General features: G+C 41.6%; 1 protein-coding gene across 1 annotated transcript; it reads right to left on the bottom strand.

Annotated features, from left to right (window-relative positions):
* Positions 1–3740: 3740 nt before the first annotated feature.
* On the bottom strand, positions 3741–21763 carry LOC108675202 (low-density lipoprotein receptor-related protein 1B). The gene is made up of 38 exons (XM_018163194.2): positions 21571–21763; positions 21142–21302; positions 20826–20954; positions 19912–20020; positions 19488–19604; positions 18813–18926; positions 18389–18511; positions 17953–18053; positions 17504–17618; positions 17171–17339; positions 16755–16953; positions 16277–16462; positions 15788–15908; positions 15417–15566; positions 15069–15182; positions 14468–14612; positions 14133–14260; positions 13623–13832; positions 12863–13023; positions 12439–12557; positions 11801–11988; positions 11363–11494; positions 11076–11156; positions 10530–10647; positions 10025–10129; positions 9624–9697; positions 9255–9383; positions 8826–8944; positions 7973–8096; positions 7537–7683; positions 7094–7254; positions 6702–6890; positions 6476–6604; positions 6097–6259; positions 5837–5964; positions 5024–5100; positions 4647–4832; positions 3741–4304 (listed from the first exon to the last, which is right to left on the bottom strand). Exons 1-38 carry the CDS (start codon positions 21641–21643, stop codon positions 4127–4129), a joined length of 5172 nt encoding a protein of 1723 aa, XP_018018683.1. The 5' UTR covers positions 21644–21763; the 3' UTR covers positions 3741–4126.
* Positions 21764–22683: the final 920 nt, after the last annotated feature.

Below are 22683 nucleotides of genomic sequence, written 5' to 3'. Positions count from 1 at the left end.
CACTTCTCTCGTATAGTATCAATCGCATCATTTGAATTCATTTCCACTCTCTACCTCCCATATACATATCACACCGCAATCAGATGCTCCAGTTCCCCCCCCCCCCCCCCTCTGTGGCTCTGTCACACAAAACAAAGCCACTATTCCTTCATTCCACCTGTATGTCCGTGCATTCACACTCAAAGAATTTGCTCTCACGCAGAACATTTAGTCCCCCTCATTTACTGCCATCATAAATGCACTCATTGACCCGTACGTTGGCATCTTTCATCTTTTACTGTCTGAGCCTGTTCTTTCCGTCGCTTGCTTCTACACTCTTAAACCACATAATTTCACTTCCTTTCCTTGCATTCTCCAACTTCCCATTCGGTCCCAGTAACACCCTGTACTTTCATTAACCATTCTTCTCTTGGTCTCTTATGGCCAAGGGAAGCCCATGTCTCGTATAAATCACATTTTAGTGCAATTGCAGGACACTCGCGTTCGTATTTACTCACTCGAGAGTTCCACAGGTCCATCTTTGAATTTAATTGAATTGTCGGTGTAGTAGGCACTCAAGCCTGTTCACCCGCCTTGTTCACCCTCAGCATAGCCGATCCCATTAGGTTACACGCGCAGATGGTGCACCCCAGGTGACTGCAAACTGAAAGGCTAATGGTAGCACTCAGGATCGAAAAGGCCCGGCCGGTCCGCCCAGCAACTGTCAAGCCTGCTCTTGAAAGCGCTCACAGAGGGGCAGTTACGACGCTGTCCGGAAGGCCGTTCCATACTGACACCACCCTCTGGGAGAAGAAGCTTGATCTCACATTTCTTATACTGCGTTCTTTGGCGAGCTTCAGGCTATTACCTCGTGTATCCCTTCCGCGGTGAGGATGCAGCTTCGGCCGGTCGGCATCGTAGGCTCCATGGACATACTTGAAGACGTCAATCATATCCCCTTTCAGTCTGCGGTGCTCCAAGCTAGGGAGGCCCAAAGCTACCAAACGCTCCTGGTAAGGCTTGTCTTCGAGACTTGCGATCAGTTTGGTCGCCCTTCTCTGGACATTTTCCAGGTCGGCGCAGAGGGTCTTGTGTCGCGGCTGCCATACTGAGTGTCCGTATTCCAGAACTGGCCGAACAAGAGACCTGAAGAGCTGAACGAATGTTTCCGGAGTAAGAAAATCAAAAGTGCGCCTGATAACGCCCAAAATTCTGTTAGCCTTCCCAGCTATTTGAGCCACATGAAGGTTGAATTTTAGGTTTCCATCCACTAGCACTCCCAAGTCTCTCTCCGATTCGCTCTCCTTCAGCGGCGTTACATACTCATTGCCCAGAGCGTCTCTACCCATCATATTATATTGGGTGCTGTTGCTTCGATTTCCCAGACGGAGGACACAGCATTTTTCGGGGTGGAAGCGCAGCTGCCAGTCTGTCGACCACTTGTACAGCCGGTCCAGGTCACCCTGAAGGGTCTCTCTGGCAACTGCGTCGTCACTGCGAGCAAAGATCTTGGTATCGTCAGCAAAGAGCTCCACATGGCTCAGGACATGACGGGGCAGGTCGTTGATATACAGAACGAAGCATATGGGACCAAGGACACTCCCCTGAGGTATACCGCTCACCACATTAACTGTGGTCGACTCTACTCCGTTGACAACGACACATTGCTTCCGGTTTTTCAGGAAATCCTCAACCCATCCCAGCACTCTCCCCTTTATACCGTGTGCTTCAATCTTTGCCACCAAGCGTCGATGTGGAACACTGTCGAATGCCTTCATGTAGTCCATGTAGATGGCATCTATAGAGCCCCCATCGTCCAAGACCTCTGTCCATATGTCCAGCGTCTCGAGCAGCTGTGTGACGCACGAACGCCCTCCAATGAACCCATGCTGCTTTCTGCTGACGAGGTTGTTACGGTGTAGATGTGCCATGATCCGCTCTTTCACAAGGGCTTCCATACATTTACAGAGAACACATGTCAGGCTAACTGGCCTATAATTGCTGGCCTGCAGGCGACTCCCTTTCTTGAAAACTGGAGTGACCCTTGCTTTTCTCCAGGCGTCTGGAATAGTGCTTGACTCCAGGGATTTTCTGAAGATGATGGCAACAGGCCGGGCGATTGCGTCGGCGACTTCTGCTAACAGGCGAGGGCTCAACCCATCCGGGCCTGAAGCTTTGTCCTTCTTCAGGCTTTTGAGACTCTTTCTCACTACCTCTTCCGTAATCACGAAGTCAGACAGCTCTTCCTCCCAGTGATAGACGGGCATATCCGGTAATTCGCCACCCTTTTCCTCAGTAAAAACACTGTGGAAGAATTTGTTTAGGACATCCGCTTTCTCTTCGTCAGACACGGTCTTCGACCCATCCTCCCGTCTCAAGTGAGCAACTCCTGATTTAGACTTTGTTTTAGCTTTCACATACGACCAAAAGGATTTGGGGTTACTTTTAGCCTGAGCAGCTACTGTTGCTTCGAGCCTCCTCTTCGCCACGCGGCATGATCTAGCTGCTTGATTTCTAGCCTTCTTGTATGCTTCATATATAGTCTTCTCCTGCCCCGCTCTGCATCTAACGCCGATATAGCTTATGTTTTTTCTGACTGAAGTCAGAGTGTCCCTATCGAGCCACTTTTTTCTATGTGCTTCTGTGCACCTTGAGATCGGTACAAACCTGGCCATGCTTCTGTGCAGGTGGTCTGTGAAGATTTCATATGCCTGGTTCACATCCAAGCCCCCCACCTCACCCTCCCAGTCCACATCACTAAGCGCCCCTCTCATTCCCTCGTAGTCTGCCCTCGAGAAATTGTAACGCTTCCTTTTCCGAGGCATCTGAAAGCCGCAAGCAACCTCAATGACCAGCACAGCATGATCACTCTTCCCAAGTGCCGACGTAGTGGTTATTTCATTGACCAAGTCAGGTCTATTTGTCAGGATCAGATCGTCTAGTGTTGGTCGCTGGCCGACCCCGAGTCTGGTAGCTTCTCTCTGGTGCTGTATTAGGAATGCTTCTTGTGTTGCGGAAAGGAAACTTCTTGCTGGATGGCCAACGCCATGGTTACAAATCTCGTTGTTCCACTCAATCTCAGGATAGTTGAAATCACCCATCAACAGCAAATGATGCGGTTTTGATTCAGACACTGCACGCAGCAAAAGGTTCAAGTTTTGATTGTTTGCTTCTGAGCTTCTGGGACTCCGGTAAACAACACCTACGCAAACTTTGGTGCCCAACGTTCATCAAGCATTCTTTCGGGTCTTTCTCTTCATTTCGAGGTTTCTTTCATTCTCTTCAGACGTGCTCCATCCCTTATCCCTCTTAAAGCCTCCACCGCAGTCCATTTGGGGCCCTAGGTACCAGTCTAGCTATCTAGTTTTCCGTATCCTGTATATACAACCTCCAATTTATCCAGTTCATCATTCCATGCTATAACGTCCATCCCTGATGGCTTATCGCAATAATTTCAGCTCACGCTGAACTTTATTCCAATTATTCAGAACAGTTGGTACCAACGCACAAGATTAGGCCTAGCTTAACTTGACCAATACGGTACATTGATTCATTATACAAATTCCCAGTAGCTGCGTATCAACACAGCAGCTTTTAGCAGCCAGCTGTCTCATACTCTTATTTCAGTGCTTTCCGTCGTTCCTGACTGCTGAAACACAATGACCTGGAGATTTCTACAGTACGAAATCGCTGCAGCCGCTTTTTTGTGACATTACATTAATGGGAACATTAGACATCAATGGGTAAATGATTCCTCCATGTATTTAATTTTCATTCAATATATTCGAATCACTCGACGTCCGCAGAATCTTTGCAAGTCGAATATTCATTCAAATGACATTTCCCAACAGAACAAATTTGGAACGTATAACTTTGTTCTAATAATAAATTCTATTAATAGATATATTAGTTCAAATTTTAATAACAAAATAATTCTGAAACTTTGAAATAGAAAATGCTCAACATGTGAAGTAACTTTTCATCTGTGCTATAGATTATGCTCGACATCCTAACAGGGAAGTTCATCATTTTGTTGCTGCTTCGCACCACGTCGATTAGTCGTACCAAACGTATCTAGATTTTTGTACACGCCGATGCATTTATCGTTTTTCTCTGAAATGCATTGCGTTACAAGTAATCCATCGAATCACTTTAAAGGAGGTACATCTTCCCTATCAATTTGCACTGTGACTAGAGTTGACCTGGATACGCCTCCCTTAGACTCGCAGTCGTGAATGGCAGCGTGGCCGCGCCTCAGGGTAGCGTCTATCTCTTCTTCGGGGGCGCCGTACGCTGGGTTTGAAAACCTTACTTGCGTTTTGGTTCTGCAAAAATTAGCTGGGTATTAGCTTCATCTTTCCCTGTAACATCGAGGTTACCTTAACAATCAGTTACATAAACCATCGTATTGAACGGTACTGCTCATTTATCAAGTGGCTTGGGCAGGATAAATGGTTCGTAGCACGTGTCTCTTTCAGTTCAAATGCAGTTCGACATGAACCAACACATGGTTAACAACCAATAATTAATCTAGAAAAGATGCAAAGCTTCAATTTCAACGAAGTTGGCCCTGACAGATCAAGTGTCAAACGAATGAAAGTAAATTAAACCGGGGGTTGACTCCGACGTTCTGGGTGCGCTTCAATCGTAATAGTAAGAAAACTCGCCTGCTAGCCCATCTCGGCGTCATCTTGAAGAGGAATAGTGGCTTCTTGTAGCGGTAGTAAGCAGTAGCTCCGGCGATACCAAGAACGAGCAACACGAAGACTGCTACCAATGGCGCCACGTATTTGTGCCCATGTGGTTCTGCTTGTACAATGTCGCAGGTATCGCCTTCGTAACCCTTGAAACAGCTGAAACACGACGCATTCCATAAGACACACTAAGTAATAAATTATTCAAGTTTTCATGTGTCAATATACGTTTTCAGCTGACTAGCTGATAGTATTATCAAGACAACCTAAGAATCGAAATAGGAATTTCAAGAGCTTCATACGAGTCAATGGACTGGGCACTATGGCCTAATATGTAGACGAATCGTCACCTGCACGTGACGCCACCACCTTCCACTTCGACACAAGTGCCTCCTGGCATGCAGAAATCAGGATTACACGAGGAATTCTGTCGGGCAAAAATAAACAAAATTAGGGTTAATTGTCAAATTCCACACGCTATAGCACCTTTTTTTCAGACCTAAAATACGAATAACTACGAAATGTAACTTTAGAAAAGAATATCGTACTGTCGGTTGACGGTCCATCAGTTCAAAAATAAATTAAAATCTATAAATACGCCAATTGATTATTAATGAAACAATTCAAATTTAATTCAATAAATTTGTAAATCAGAGTGTCCCATACACTGAGTATCTCAATTATTAAATTCATGTTGACGGTAAAAAGAGTACAACGAACTTCTTAAGTGTGCTTTGAGCCTTATTCTCCGAACTTCACGAATGTAATTTCAAAATGAAATAGCCAAAGGGGAGAAATCTCTTACTGCGCATTTTAATAATGCACGCATGCAGCCAGCACATTCTCAATGAAAGAGCTTTCAGGACAACTAGAGACAAAAAAAATAATTAAGCCAACTTTACTTCTGTTTGCTTGCACTTTGTCTCACACTGGCCGAGTTTCCCAGGTACGCGCTCGGACCCGCAAAGTTGAGATAGATTTTGGAGGATTCAACGGTGGCAACTCTAGTTCGGTCCTCATTCAGTTACAAAGACTTAAAAACACAGTTAAATCCCGAGGATACATCTCTAATAAAATTATAGAATGAGCATACATATGGCATTAATTTCCGAAATGGGGAAATTGTAGCTAGTTTGAGGTTCTTGTTCTCTACGCATACTTGCCTCAAACATGAGAAGTGTCCGAGTTACGCTGCACTCGTTAGCGGAGATGTTGTCGCATAAGCAAGAAGCTGCGGATGATGAAGAAATGCACAGATTCTTGCACTTCTCTTCCTGGCACAGCCGTGACTCTGGTGGATATTCAAGAAAGATATCTATATATGAAAGTACTTTACCAACTCCAGATGTACCAATTCAGATGCACTAGATAACAAAATCAATTCAAAGTAAAACTATTTTGCGATAAACCTAATCCCACCAACCGTGCGTAGTAACTGCTTTTGAGGTTGTGATGGCGGTGGCCGGAATATTAAGCTGAACCTGATGGCAGTATCTGCTGGAATGCTTCTGACAATACTGAAGGGTGGAGTTTGGCAGAAGCCATTGCACTGAAGGCCCGAACACCAGCAAGTTGGTCACAGGTACCTATAATGAAGCGAGTTGCGTCAGTGCCGAGAGGATCAAGCAGTTCACTCCCAAAAAGTGGACTTAAATGATTTACAGATTATAATAGTTGGAAATATAAGCTCATGCAAGTATGAATTTCCACCGAGGTTCTATCATTATGAATCACCCACGATAATATATGAATGTTTGTCAGTTATACTACACTAGAAGGTTATTAGTGTCTACATAGCTTACTCTTAGAGATTTAAAAACAGATGTCCTATGGCCGGAGAAGGCAGCAGAATTCAGCTGTTGTAATTCAGGGTCTACCCAATAAATAATTCCTTTGGGCTCGTCTAGCGCAATGGCACTGCAACCTCGAAGCTGCAGGAGAAATGATATTCAATTTAGCAAATAAGTATACCATTGACAAAATTTATAATATAATTCGCAAAATTAATGAAACTAGTTATGACTTTACCTTTGGACGAGCTATTTCGATCCTGCCGCTACCATCTAGTTTAGATTGGAATATTGTTGACGCCGTGGAATCCAAGCCATTAGTGCAGAAGAAGAGAAGCCTTTGGGCCTTTGCCACAGCCACCGATGATATCAGGATTTCGGTGTTCTCGTAAATCGTGAAGCATATGGATGTTCTCATGCTGCATACCTGTTTGTTGATCAGAATTCACATTGATATGCATTGACTAGGCTTGATTCTAGGACAATATATTTATCAATAAAAATAACTCATCACCACCCCATTCAATTCAATTCAAAATATGCTATACTCCATACAGTCCGAAACTTCCAGGAGGCAAAATCTAAGTTGTTAATATATGCATAAAAACTAAATGTACAAATAGAACTGGCTTTCAGAGAAGCGTAGTTGATTCTGCGGCCGCGATTAGCTTGTGCTACGTATGCATTGCGGTCCGATGCGTCGACGTCAAGTGCTGTGACGTCACTCAACCCGTTCATAATAGGAGTCCACTTCAGGTCCGACGAATTCACTTTGCCAAGAACGCCACGAACTAAAAAAAATAGGGGGGCAATAAACCATCACCGAGCGACACGATTGCACAATAAGGCAACCTAACTGTAGCAAGTACCCTGGGCTTTGAAGATCAAGCTCATCCAAACGGGCTTTCAGGAAGTGAGAATTTTGCACTATTCTTTAATATAAGCCAAATGAAAATTCTAGGTAAAATAGCACGACTGAAAATGTTACTAAAAGAAATCCTGCAGTTAACTCGAGGTATAGGGATCGACGATAATGTAGTTATTCGAGGGTTTTATATTCGTTTATTGCGTACCGTCCAAGGCGATTATTGCATCATCGACGTCATCGTAGGAGGCGTGCGTTATGTTGAGGTCATCGGGGCCGATGATGCGGACTGGAACGCCGCCGAGCCAGCTGACTGTATTGCCATACAGCAGAGCTATCCTCTGCTTGCGCCCATCTAAAGCGGAAAATAATAAATGTCTGGAGTTTAATAAATTTCGGGAGAGCACAAACGGTTTATTAGCTAAATATTAGGATCCGAGACCATGATCAGTTATAATTTCATCGATAATAATGAAGGGGAACGATTTCAATCATCAATTGGGCACTTGAAAAGAGGAAATTTAGTGCGGTAATTTACCGACTGAATATCATGATACACGCAACGCGCCAGAATTAGCCACCGAAAAGCCTTGAATTAAAATAATCAGCAAGTTACGACTCGCTACGACTTCCTTCTCTCTTACTTGCAGGCCTACAGAAGTAAGTCTTAGAAGGCAGGTAGCCCTCGACGCAGGAACATTGATGTCCACCGGGAGTGTTTATGCACAGCTGCTCGCAGGGGTCATTCTCACTGCATTCATCTACATCCTGGAAATAGATGGTTATTTGTAATTTCCTGACAATACTGTCATGATCGGTGGAAGTCGCGTAGCTATTTCAAACTTTCGTCAGTCGGGAAAAGATACGGTCAAATGACACGATTTTAGATCTTCTGTGAACAAGGCACGAAAAGGAAAAGAATCGGCGACAGGCCACATCAGGCCTACACTGAAGCGCCGAGATCACCATGTTATGATGCAAAGGCCCATAAATAATTATCGGTCAATAAAAAAAGTCTGATTGTACGAGAATGCGTGTAGTCAAAAAAAAAAAAAAAAAAGAATCGAAAAGTTTGAAACTGTCGCTGTCTAAATGTGATTAATTTCACAGACACTGGTACAGCAAATCCGAGTAGGATTTCAATTTTGCGGCACTATCTCCATGTTAATGGATCAAGTTTAAATTTTATTCCGGTCTTCATGAAAAAAAAAAAATCGCACAAATGTGCTTTCGTTCAAACTTGAAGACTTTTCAGGGCTATTACCCAAAGAAAATAACTAGATTCACTGGAAAATTTTCATATGATGTACACAAATGAATGAAACAAAACGGCATCAAACTGCTTCACGAGGTTGGACGCTCTTTAAAAAAATTTTCTTTACTATGAAACTTCAAAGACAAAACTGAATCGACAAGGCACGTTCTTCAATGCATGCAAAAATAGGCAGAAAATTCCTAATTACCCACAAAAAGCTACGATTGTCGCTTAGCTCAGACCTCACAAGAAGCGAGGTCCTCTGCTAGCTTGAAGCCTCTTCGGCAAAAACAGCGCCGAGAGTCGGCACCGCTGTGGCACTCGTGGGCGCACCCGCCTTTATTCACTTTGCAAGATTCCTCTGTGAATTATTCAAATTAAGTCTATTCAAGAAAAAAAATTCCAACAGTTAGAGATTTGTTATATTGGTTAGGTCTACGCTGCTCCGATGCTATGCAAATTAAATATTAATGATAAGTTCACGATATCAGGGTTTAGTTACACGTGTTTTTTTCCGTTGGGAGCCACACACTTTCTTCAAATGATTTGGAACTAAGATGCTAAGTTCATTGTCACAACATTACGTTCATAGTAGCCTGCATGTAAAATAGTACGAAATGTCTTGGTATACACAACTTCTCAGTAATTATAAGTTCATAACTACACCGTACCACAAGATCTGCTCTCATCGGCGCCATTGGAGCAATGCTGTACTCCATCGCAGACTTTACTGTCAGCGATGCATTCCCCAGAACCGCAGTGAAAGTCGCCGCGATCGCATGAGCTTACGTCTTGCGAATCTGAATACACGATATATCAAAATACATTTTCGAAAAAAATACGCGAGTATGAAGCCTAGCGGCGGGAATTCAAACACCTATGTAGCATGGTTCTGAATGATTACAAGGTCTCTCGCTGCGATAAAAGACGCCAATATTCAATTGGCTTAAAATGCATTCTATTTGATATCTAGCCCTTTCGATCAAATGGGATCAACTTTAATGGTCGTTCAAAGATCATGTTATTTTTTCTTTACTTACTAGGAGACTGAATAACTTGGCAGAAATATTCGTCAGAAGCGTCGTCGCAGTTTGAAGTGCCATCACACAGCTGACTGTAGGTGGACGGAAGTTAGTGGTAACACGCTCATAGTTAGAAAAAATTTCCACTTTAATTTTGGTTAGTGATGAAAGAGTTATGCTGCACCGTATTTTTCGACTGATAATGAAAACGCTAGAATATGTTAACAAAATCTGGGTTTTTTGTTACGATCATGTATACCCCCAACCGAATGTCTCGGAAGACTGAATCCGCTAGATTTTCGAGTTAGCTAGATCATTATCAGCACGTTACTAAAGCCAGACAAGTTTATTTCGTAATGAATCATCGCTAACAGTCAACTTAAAAAAATTGAGGTGGAGCAAATGATTGCGCCACGTACTTTCGGTCAATGCAGTTCTTCGTCCGATTGCACTGAAATTGGTCTTCAGTGCAGGATACTTTGCAGACACTTACTGTAGCATCGCATTCAGGACCCTTAGCACACCTGTGATAAAAAAAAAGAGGGCACGTCAAAAATCAATAGCTTCTCTTCAGATTTTTTGTAACTTCGACCGCAAAATAAAGCCACTAGTTGAGCACAACAGTTTATAATAGATGTTGCTAGCGGCCGGCTCTTTCAGCTGTAGAAAATTTCGTTAGCTTGTAGAGACCACACCCTTTATGAAGTAGAGAAAGGTCTGCACAGGACGGCGTTCTAACATTTGTACCTCTGCTAATTTACTCTACATATAACAACATATTCTGTCATATTATTAGCTAGAAATGCAATAAGCCGTAGATATAATCTAATTTTTATATTTTGCATGATGATTCAAATTTCAATGTTCCCATATTGAAATTTTTCAATTATAGGATGAATACACGCTACGAAAAGGCCAACTCACATCTGAGGGAGTTCATCGTCGCCGTTTTTGCAATCCAATTCAGAGTCGCATACTTTATTCGCGGGAAGGCAAATCGATTGATCTGCGCATTTGAACTCCCCTTCCGCACAGTTGACATCTGTAGGTTTGGAAATTAGAGGACGTTACGACATTACGGTAGAAGTCTTGATAAATGGAACCTTCAGAGAGCGATTATTACACTTAAAATTAAAACAAGAACAAAAGCTTCGGAGTTCGAGAGTATATTATAGTCTTTAAAAAAATGATTTCGCAACGAATTCCTTTATTAAATCTCTAGTAAAAGTAGCTTTCTTCGTATCCACTCCATGAAATATCTTCTAATTGGTGAAAATAAAAATATTCTAACAAATCTATGCTACATAAAAATACGTTACGGTTGCCCGAAATCATATATTCATAAAGTTAAGTTATAATTAAAACTATAACAGTAGGATTTCCTTCAAATAATAGACCTCTCCTGATATTCAAGTTTTCAGTAGCAATCAAGAATTACTGCCTACTAGTTGTACTAACAAGTTCACTCACCACAGTTCGCTTCATCGCTGCTGTCAAGACAGTCTGGCGTCCCGTCGCACAGCAGAGATATTGGCTGGCACTTCCCTATACCTGTTGTGCGAGAATTCCGAATAACAAGTGGCGAAATGTCTACATATATCTACAATTTATTCATAATTTGTTACATTAACCAACCGTAAGCGTTTAACGTGATGACCGTATTTTTCACGTGGTCATTCAACAGACAACCATGGTGGCTTCATACACAATCTGCCTTGTCATTAAATTCGATACTCAAGTCGAAAATGAACCCTCACCATTGTCACATTTAAATTCGTCATCTTGGCAGGGCGGACAATCCAACTCGTCGGAACCGTCAGCGCAGTGGTTCGTGCCATCACAGCGGGACATGTTTAAGAAGCAATCACCGTTGGCGCATGGCAAGAAACCTGGTAGTAGTATATTGAAAACGGTTTGAATTACTACCTAGAGGATACAGCTTAGGACTACAATATAAAGTTTGTCAATTATATAGTCAATCGGTAAGTAGAGTCATCACTGATACGGATGGTCTAACACTACTCTATGAAAATCATGATTTTAATTTTCACACCAAACGTGTGGTTAAAAGCAGCACCTGCAATACAGATTTCTAAATCAATTCACGATTATTCCATTACAGAAATTACCTATCTGAAGGCTGAAGAGGGTCAATATTTGTACATGGCTAATTTATTTCTCGAGTGTTTGATCACCTTTCAAGCAAGAGGGCTTAGCGCAGCCCATTTCATCCGAGTGATCATGGCAGTTGTAAGACCCGTCACATTTCTGCTCAGCTTTGATGCATTTCCCAGAGCGGCATCTGAACGACGACTCGTCGCATTTTGGGCACGACGTTGGAATCTCATCCGAGCCGTCCGCGCAATCTTGCGCTTCGTTGCACCTGTAATTGGAGAAGATGCATGACAGCAACTTCCAAATTTCAAACTTTCTCTTGCAACGGTGTATTAAAATATCTATTCAGTTGCATTGGTGAAGCGTGTAATAAAATTTAAGGATTAGGTCGCGCGAATAAAAGCACCGTTCATTTCTGACCATCATAAGGAAAACTTAGTAAATATAGTGCCATGGTGGAAAATATCGAGATTAAGTAAAAATTAGGGCATAATACTACAGGAAACCTAACGAAACTCTCTGCTCGCTGGTCGATCGTAAACATTCTAAGCAACGTTTTTACCAAAAATTGCTTACAAGAGAAAAAAAACGCTGCGCGACGGAAAGGACTATTCTATAGGCAGCAAGAAATCCAAGCACACTAAAGGTACAAGTCATTAGTTTCCACACTAATACTACTTTATTCAACTTTCGTTGAACGTTCAAATCCGAAACTTACGCAAATGTCAAAGGAATGCATGTCCCATCTGCACATAAGAACTCATCAGACTTGCAGGTTTTTGCTTTACAGGAGAAGCCATCATCCGCCAAGTCCTCAGAAGAAGAACAGGCACAGACCTAAAGATATAGAAAAATTATTCTAAAAACCATTACTCTGCATTAAAAATAGTCTGAATGCCCATTAGTAAATAACAAGGTAAGCCAAAATAGAAAGTTAAATCTGCCATTATTATTTAGAAAAAAAAAATTCTAGCGAAGCTGGCACAATGAAAAGCTCACTGCCGAGTCCAGCAACTTTCACTCGTTACGCTATGTACTGAACGCGAACGACTAATCTGGAGAAAATGATTTGAAGCAAGTGTACTTCTGAAATCATTTTTCAACCAAGCCAAGAAAATTTGCGAAAATGCTCTGCGACTTACTTTGCCGATGTCATGTTCGAGACACAGCTGCTGGCATTGTGGCGTCATCTCCACGCAGAACTTTTGGTACAAACTCGTTAGCATCTGTGAAGGTTTCCAACCTATTTCGGTTATGGCCCAGTGGTTCTTGTGACGTGGCATGCTCTTCAAATTCTCTAGAACTGTGTACAACCGAAACTAGATTAGAGTAAGGACAATATCTTCAGTCTTGAAATGCCTAGCACCATACGGACCAGGCAACAAGTCCAGCAGCTATCTCAATCAATCGTCAGTTGTGGAAAGATCGGGTTCCAATGGCCGGATCCCTTGTGAATCAAGTCACGAAAGGACAAGAATCGACATGGGCCTATTTCTTCAGTGCCGACACTTCTATCCTATTATGGAATGCACAAGTTTCTGTACTGATCTAGTCACTCGTGGATGTACTCGCTTCGAGCGTTAGTATACTAATATGACCTAAAAATGCATCTGAGAGAATATTGCGAGATTTCAAGGAATGGTGTTAAGAAACCACGAGATAATTCATTGTTAATTACAAGATACAAGATTAAACAAGATACAAGATTAAAACAAGATAATTCACATACGGATAATGGTTATATCCGTAGGCAACGGCTTACGGATATAACAAACGGTGATTACTGTAGAATAGAATAGAAGTGTCGGCGTTGAAGAAATAGGCCCATGGCCTGTAAGTAGTGGAAACTTCAAATAAATATGTATCCAATATATAAATTCCTGTTTCAGCCGAAATACCCACCGGACAAGACCAAGGTTCCATCAGCTTTTCCACTGGTCAGATTACGGTAGTGTGTGATGAAGCTGTAGTCGCCAACAGGAGTGACGTACGTGTTGCCGTCGCTACGAATTATTCCGCCATAGGAACTCGATTTCACTTTCTCGCGGCTGAACCCATCGAGATCCATCATGTTGACAGTTTCTTGAGAGGAGTCCGTCCAATAAACCAGCTCTGGTAAATATGCAACCGAGTTATTTCCTTAAAAATTACAACAATACTATTCGAACGTTCATACTCACGTTGCGACGTACTTGCACAGAAAAATAACATTCGTCTGTTAAGTTTGATAACGAATTCGTGGAATATTTATAAGCCAATAACCGCCGCAAGAAATTAAAGCCAAAATGACAGAAATGGGAGTACATGTCAATCTCTTTATAATTCATAGCTGGATGAAATCTAACCAAACTGTAAAAGTTTAATTTATCCACGTTACAGTACGGCTTGCGATCGACTGTTTCCTGAACTGACCTTCTTGGCGACGCTGATCGATTGTAATGCCGATCGGCGAGACGACTCTTCCAGCCGGAAGTCTGATGCAAGGTTGGCCACTGCGAGTGCAGCTCAAAATTTTACCATCGCAGCCAAGAAGAACTCGTCTGCAGAATCAGTTCAAACTTTCGAATTGATAATTGGACAATTTACCTTCTAAAGCAGCGCCCCAATGTGGAGCTAAGCAAAAATTATTCTTTATGTATGCCATTTCACCTCATTCGACGTATAGGTTGGTCACGGTAGGCAGTCGGTTTGGGAATAAATTTGTCAGGAAAATCGAGCGAGTTCTCTTCAATGTGTACTCGGCTCACCCTTTATCGGGGTGAACTGCAATGCTGAGCCCCGAACAAGAAGTGGTGCCCAAGGCGAGCTGCTTACGATACTGCCCGCGGGTCGTTGCGACCTCAAGAGAACCTTTTTGGGAGTCCACCCAATAAACATTTCTCCGTTGCCAATCTGGAAAACGCAATTGTTTATATGCAAATGCTATTAGTTTGTTATTCAAGTATTTTACGATATTTTGAAACTTCAAATATTCAATATCTTTTAATGAGCAAATTAGAAGTCAAGAAAGTGACGTCAAAGTCTTCATTATTTCTTGCCTAATCGTAATCTAACTATTTGAATTCATTAATTGGAAGACAGCTTAGGATTATCATGAGATTAAAACGAATTGGAACCTTCAAGAAGAACGCTAAGGATTACGCCATTAGCTGAACACGTCAAAATATAGGTGCTGCATCAATATATGAATGATTTCGCACTCGGGACAAATGGCTTTTTCAGCCATAAAATCTTTTATAGGTCTTGCAAAAAGTTAGTTCAGAAGCGTCGATCATTTAATTACCTACTCAAATTCAGAAATGGCGCGCTACGTGAGTCGTTCATAAGCATTATTCTAGAGGTGCTTACCAACGGAAACTCCGGTAACTCTGAGGATATTTTTGACGATGATCTCTGTTCTCCGAGTAGCAAGGTCAACTCGGATGATCTCGCCTCTTCCTCTGTCTGCTATGAACAGCGCGTCTGACGCAGGGGAAATTTTGGTCCAGTTATTCAAGTTAGCCATCAAATTATCTAAAAATATTCATCAATTTTTCGGTGCACCTAAGCCAGCCTTCTCCATATAAATACATTTTCAATTTCTAAATTAACCTCTTTCACAAACTTTCGTCTCTGCGTAATTCTAAATACCAGGCATGAATGGGGCGATAGACACTTATTTTCACTATTGTGCCTATGAACAGTTTATGTACTGACCTTCGAGAGGATCGTAGTCCAAGTCAGAAACAAAGCGCAGAGTCTCGCGGACTTCGAATTTCTTTACAACTGGTTGCTGATATTTCCGAATGACCATCGAGTAAAGGCTGCTCCCCGCTCCGAGAATGAAGTATGGCAGATCCGTTCGATCTGGAACGATAGTCAAAACACATTTGCAAACTGATTACAATTTTTACGACGGACAAGTTAAAAATACCAAAGACTAAATTTGTTTTGGTTTAGAGAGTAAATTGGAGAAATCACGAGAACGCGAAACTTTGATTTCTTTCAAATTGAAATAGGGTAAAATAGTAGTGTCACCAGTTAATCGAAGTTGGACTACGAGTGAATGGATTAAAGATATTGCTTACCAAGGCAGTCTTTCCTGTTCGATGAGAGTATCATTTCATGAGGACATGAACAACTGTAGCTTGAGGCACTCGGCAAACAGATGTGACTGCACTGACAATTCAGCGACTGATGACCTGAAACCTTCAAGACGAAATATGCACATTTGATATTTAGAAGTTAGTATCAGAAGGCAGAATAAGCTTGTTTCAACACGAGTGGTTAATGGCCAGAGAATTCGTCAATTTAAATTTTCAGGGTCGAACAATGTTCTTCAGATGACATTAGTTGATCAAAATGCAGTTTCAAGGGAGTATTTGATATTTAGAAGACACTCTGCTTTCAGGGGTGGCAAGTCTCGAGCGCATAGAACTACATAAAAATGCTTGGAAACATGATCGCTCTGATACAATAACATCTATTTCAACCATCTCGAATGGGCTGCTAGTTTGATGAACTATGGCGTTATATAGCATATAACATCAAGTCTAATGAAATTCCCGCAGCCTTACGTCTTTATTCATTTGTTCGTGGTACAGAACAATTCCGTTACCCTCGTGCCTCAACAAATGAGTTTTATTGCTGCCATCTTTTTTCAACGCTTGATATAGACATTTATCTTCCCAGTCATTCCAGTAAATAAAGTCTTCCCACACAGCAGCAGACGACGGGTGATTAACTTGAAAACCAGGAACTTCCTGTGACAAATCAAAAACAATAATCAAACTGATATATTGATTACGATCTCTACACAATTTTAAAAAAAGTGCTGTTGGGGCTAGTAACTACAATAATAAGTTCTGTTTCAATCCGTAGAACAATTAAATTAAGATGAATTCATATAAGGTTGTGGGACATCTAAATATATGAAATTTGTTTAAATATGTTAAACAATACGTTTAGAATAAATTCTTATTTGGTATTGAGGCATCTAAAAATTAGAATTCTGTCCTAATACGTAAAACAATTGGCCTAGAATTCATAGTTGACCCTGAGCTCATTCCGGTCGACATCGACACAGCCAACAGCGTTGTGCGCGGCATCCATCCAGTACAGGCGTCGAGATGCGGAATCAAAAGCCAGTGCGTTAGGCCATTCAAGGTTGCCATCGACGAGAACGCGGGCGCCACTGCCATCCAAATTAGACTTCTTGATTCTCTTTTTTTCCGCCTCGACCCAGAAAAGCTGCCTGATAAGATGGAAAATTAACAGTAAGCGAAATTGCACCGTTGAGATAGCACGAACCGTCAAAATTGGCTCAAATCATCAGCAGTAAATCTAGATTCGAATCCCGCAGGAGTGTTGCGCAATGCGATGAGCCGTGAATCATATCTAAAACAAGGATGCGTGGTTACTGGCCAATTCGATCGCAATGTAACCGCATAAATATTGTGGGAAATTTTTACCTCTGGGCAATGTCAACTTGTAGGTACGTTGGCCGCGAAGGCTGGGCATCAAGCGTAGCGCACGAGTCGCGTCGGATGTTGCAGACGATGATGCTGTTAGACTTGTTGTCGCTGATGTACAAATTGCGCATTTCCCAGTCGATGGCGAGGCTGTAAACTATGCCGACACCTGCGAACACGAAGCAGGAACTCAAGAGCGCGAAATTTTAGGAACTGACAGCTGATAAAACCACAGTTCGTCAACGATATGAAATAAAAACCGAAAATCAAAGCGTTCGCAATTTTATTAATGAAATTTCATAACACGAGATAAACTTTTATGTTACTAATTACCTCTGTTGATGAATAGTTCCAGATCATTTCTGGCCAATGATTTCCTGTATATGTTGCCCATATGGTCGCTCCAGTAGACTTTGGAGTCAACAGGATCGTAAGCAACGGCAACAGTCTGAGAAATGTGCTATGTAGAACATTTGGCGTTTGTTAACAGTTCCTGATAAAAAAAGTAACTCTGGCACGAGACGATCCATCTAAGTAAATTGTAGACCAGAAGGTTGACTGTTCAAAGAATTAATTTTCAACCGCCGAAGTCAATGTGAAAACAGAGCATCAGACACGCATCATGTTAGAAGGTTAATTTTCACTCTGACTATTTCAATTTGCCGGGAGCATATCCGAGAAGTTTTTGAAGCAAAGACTAAGCAGCATAAAAACCATCTGAATTCATTAGGAAGCCTCGAGGAATTTCTAATTATATATATAAACGGCATTTGAATACTGACCATGACGTCACCCGAGTGGACAGAAAACTGCGTTTTCGTATCTAAATAGATGCCTTGTACACTCGTCTTGAACGTGTACAGCAGCATTGCCGAGGCCTGTCCTGCAACGGAATACGCTAGAATGTTACTAATCAAGTGGAGACTATGGTTATTGTGCTGCTATTCGCGGGACCAACGTCAAATGCTTTATTTGTTGAAGAATTTCGTCAGGGAATATACGAGTGTTGGTGTGATAATCAGATTGATCTGGAATTAATTTATACAATGGTTCCTCATAATTATAAAACTCCAGCTAAATTTTCACAATAAACGGGTTCGCGGACCAATATTCAAGCACTTTCTCACTAGTTTTACCTGAATTTCATCGGAAAATATTGGCTCTATATGAAATTGCAACGACGTTTGCTCTTTATAAAAAGCAATAATATTTGCTCACCGGCCGCACGACAGGTTTCTTTCCCATGCAAGTAGTAGCCAGACTTGCAGGAGCAGGTATAATTTCCTTGTGTATTGCTGCACGTGTGGTCACAGGTGAACATGTCGGCGCACTCGTCGATATCTGGGCTCAAGGATATCAAAATAATCTCAATTCTCTGAGAAATGTCATTTCCCACATAATCAAACTACCTAACACAATTGTAGAGAAGTGGCATTACGTACTGTATACTCTATAAATTTGCAGATAGCGTCCATTTTAAACGCGAGAAACGTTGGTTATTGTTAACTACTTCAGATTAACTTATTTCCTTTCAATCTAACAGTTGACACTACTTATTCGTTCATCTGCTCCTTTATTAGCGACGCTATAGCTACTCTATTTTGCATACCTATAAGTAATGTAATAATCAACTGGATCTCACCTTTACATACTCCTCGGTTCTCACGGAAGCCCTGCTGACAGTCGCATCTTGGGCCATTAGGAGTTTTAAAACATTTGCCGTTGCTGCCGCAATTCAAGCCGCACACCTCATCGCCTGGTATGAAATGGACAAAATATTGCACCGATTCTCAACACGCATGATAGTACAGGCGTGATGATATTACAGCAATTTATATCCCGTATATAAAACTGAATTAACGTCCCTAGCCATGGAAAGTGTGCATAAACGTTAGCAAATACAATAATTCGCCAAGAAATCATGTTGGTAGATAGATATGATGGCCTAGAAATAATCAGTTCGAAAATTGTTAGTGCGAAATTTCGAGCTAACAAAAGACAAGTTGAAGTCTCGTTGATGAACTTGATCGTCGCTGATGATGCAGAACGAGCGACACTAGTTACTCAAGAAATTAGATATAGAGCAGGTTCCCTCACACGTCTTTCAAATAATGTTGAATTTCCACGAAGGAAACTAAGACCACATCTACAGCTTACTAAAAGTTTCCATTCCACTTTCAGTTTGCGCTCAGACCTTTCGATAGTGATCGACTGCTCCTTTCGTAATAACCTTTAATCCTAATCAGGAATATGGTATACCTGTATTTAACGAGGCCGCATATATTTAGTCTTTTGTCTTGACATTTGGGTTACTCACTGCATCGGCCTCCTTCATCGCTGTTGTCTTTGCAGTCGCTTTTGCCGTCACAGACACGATCACTTGGAGGGCAGCCCATGTTGTTCGAGCAATTAAAGGCTTTACTTGAGAAACATTCTGCCCACAAACGTTAAAATAAGGTCCTAACGTTTGACTAGACATCAAAACTTTCGCCGTAAACTATTCCCAGCACAGAAACCAAACTTGTAGTTGTTTTGTTTCCCTCTAACTCGCTTCGTAATATCTTTGATTATTATACCGATGATCCAAGAACTTTTATATCCGTAAGTTCAATAAATTTAAAACAATTTCATGACTACAAACTAACGATTGAATGAGCATCACTAATTATCTTATTCAATTGGCCATTGAATCCTAGTTATTAACAAATCCACTCCGCTTCGGTAAAAAGATAGGTACCCACCGCAGTGGCGTTCGTCTGAGCCGTCCCCGCAATCGTCGTGTTCGTTACACAGGAAGACCAGCAGCACGCAGTGTTTGTTGTCGCATTCGAACTCGCCAGGTTTGCAGGTCTGAGGACGGATGTAATGCAAACTAGTGCAATAATTTATGAGTAATCTACAGTCATCATAAAAATCTTCAGGGCATAAAAAGTTGAGGAAATAATTCCGTTAATAGTTAATCATACCATAACATTGATATTTATCAATCGCGCAAGTCTTCAACTCATGGCAAGGTAATGTCAATATTTCTCCTCTAGTATTTTTTCAAAATTTTATATGGGTTGAATATATTAAACCGCTCTCACTGGGGCTAACGCAGCAACTAACGTCGACTAATACTACAAGGACAAACAATGAACTGGCCTTGACTTATGATTTCATTCGTCAATCTAGATAGACATGAAGTAGGCGACCTTCACATTAGCTATCCGTTTATACTGACCCGTTCAGGCGTTACTGATGCAGCCAAGTAATGTCCAAGTGCAGTTCACTGGATTCTTTCCCAGTCACACAATTTGCAAGAATATACAGGTACTCGTGGTAACGTACCGCTTAAGTGAACTTTCTCAGAAGGCAAGACTAGGACCTTTTCTGGGGCTTTATCAGAATATGGATTACCGTTACTGTAAATTATGAGGAACTAATCGAAAATATGAACGGATTTTTATACGCAACTAATCGTGAATCAAAGACTGAACTTCCATATGCTGAGCTGAGTGAGCTCGAGCTTCGATTCCAAGATCCGAGTTCGACAGCCAGGTAATAACAATGCAATGTTATAAAAGTAATATAATACAAGGTTAGATTGCGAATTTTGAGGTTCTATCAAGGTCCAGCCAACTAGGTATTCCATCTTCAACGCGCTATGAATTACCTTTAGAGGGCAGTCTTTTTCGTCAGCATTGTCCTTACAATCATTTTCACCATCGCACAACCAGTTCTTCGAAATACACTGCTTATTTGAAGGACATTCGAACTCTTCTTCGGTGCACTGCCTCAGTTCCTGTTGAACAAAGTGCCAGTCATGCCCAGCGACACGAAAAAAGCTAGTAATCGAAGTCTTCCACATGTATGACATTGAAGATATATATATTGCTCTTCAGGGATCCATGAACTTAACGGCAAGACAAGATTGAACCGGTATAGTACTCATTTCTGATCATTACCAGGATTCATCACATAAAACTCACGTGATAATTGGAGCACAGTTGCGGATCCTCATCAGCTCCGTCCAGGCAGTCGTCAATCTCATTACAAAGCCATAACTCAGGAATGCACGGGTGTTCATGCCCTCCTTCGGTGCACTCGAATTGGCCGCTTCCGCACCCCTTTTGTTGCCCCAGAGCTCTCACTGCCAAATTAATAAAGAACTTGCAGAGAAATGTGGTACACTTCTGAATTTTCCGGCAGCCTTCACTACTACAGGCGGGTTTAGCGTAAGTGGGATTAAAAATTGGAGATCCCTCACACGAACCGGACGAACGTCATTTTACACTTGGGCCTAAGTTCTCGTAAGTCGGAAATTCTAGAACAAAACTAATGCGTGCAGTACGGGCGGAACTATATAATTTTGATGTTGCAGGTCATTATTCGTTCGACTACAGTAAAGAAAATCTCACCTGGTGTTGGTTGAGGCACAACAGCCGTCGCCAATTTTCCCCATGTCAACAATAGCAAAAATATGACTAACATCCCACACGAAGTCCAAATTGTGCCTGATACTGTCGCAACTTAAGGACTATGGAGTAGGTACAATAGAAAAATTGTTTAGACCTAGGGAAAACATTTATCGCGATCATTTTAGTAATTAAAAAACCTACGAAGATTCTATTACGATCGACAGCAAATCATGTCCCCCACACTGGACTTCGACGAGTATTGAGCTATCACTAGTTCATGGAGGACCGTTACAACAGCAGTCGAGAACGTTATATTAATGCTTGAACTACTACATCCTCAATGCCTTTGCCTTGCAAAATTACCGTTATGGCGTTATAGATTATGGCCCAGGGGACTTCGTATCTAAAATGATTTGAGATTGAATCTAACTACTGCTCCACCGCCTCCACGTTACACAGTTCTGACGTTATATAAACATCACTTCACGTAAATGTCAACTAAAGCTCAAATCGTGGCCAGCTTAATAGAATTCGCCACTATAGACCTCGCATGCCAAAAATTGTGCCCCATAGAGCTGCGTAGTGATTAGGCAAAGCAAACGTTCGCCTGCCACCTAGTTTTGGAAAGAACTATATCGTTGAGCCTACTTCTGATTGGAGGACTAGTGTCGTAAATGTTGCCATACTTATTCCATGATGTTGAATTTGGAACGATGTATGGCGCAATTTGTCTGAAATAGTAATACGGTTTTTATCATTTATAATCGCAATCCGACCCCTTGTTGCCTTTCAAAATGTGTAAATGTACTCTAGATTTCGATAAAGATTAAAGTTTTTAGCGTTTCAAGTAAGGCAGCAATCGTTCATCATACGGATTGGACATTGCACTTTCGGATTCTCAAAAATTAACGTAAAAGGTGAAGATTTCAATCGTGTGGATGAATTCAAAGCTAAGAAAGTCTCCTAGAGTGGATATAGAAGTAGCGTTTAAAACAATGAAGTTTGACAAAATTATTTTTATATTTTACCATATTTTACCTCAATTTTTTTGCCATGTCCGAGAGACGAACGGAGCCACAGATTAGCCCTGCTCATTTCGAAATTCAGCACTGC

This window comes from Hyalella azteca, unplaced genomic scaffold (genome assembly GCF_000764305.2).
Source record: "Hyalella azteca isolate HAZT.00-mixed unplaced genomic scaffold, Hazt_2.0.2 contig2228, whole genome shotgun sequence".
Lineage (NCBI taxonomy): Eukaryota > Metazoa > Arthropoda > Malacostraca > Amphipoda > Hyalellidae > Hyalella > Hyalella azteca.
The sequence above is the reverse complement of the archived record's forward strand: the minus strand, read 5'-3'. Positions and strand labels throughout refer to the sequence as shown.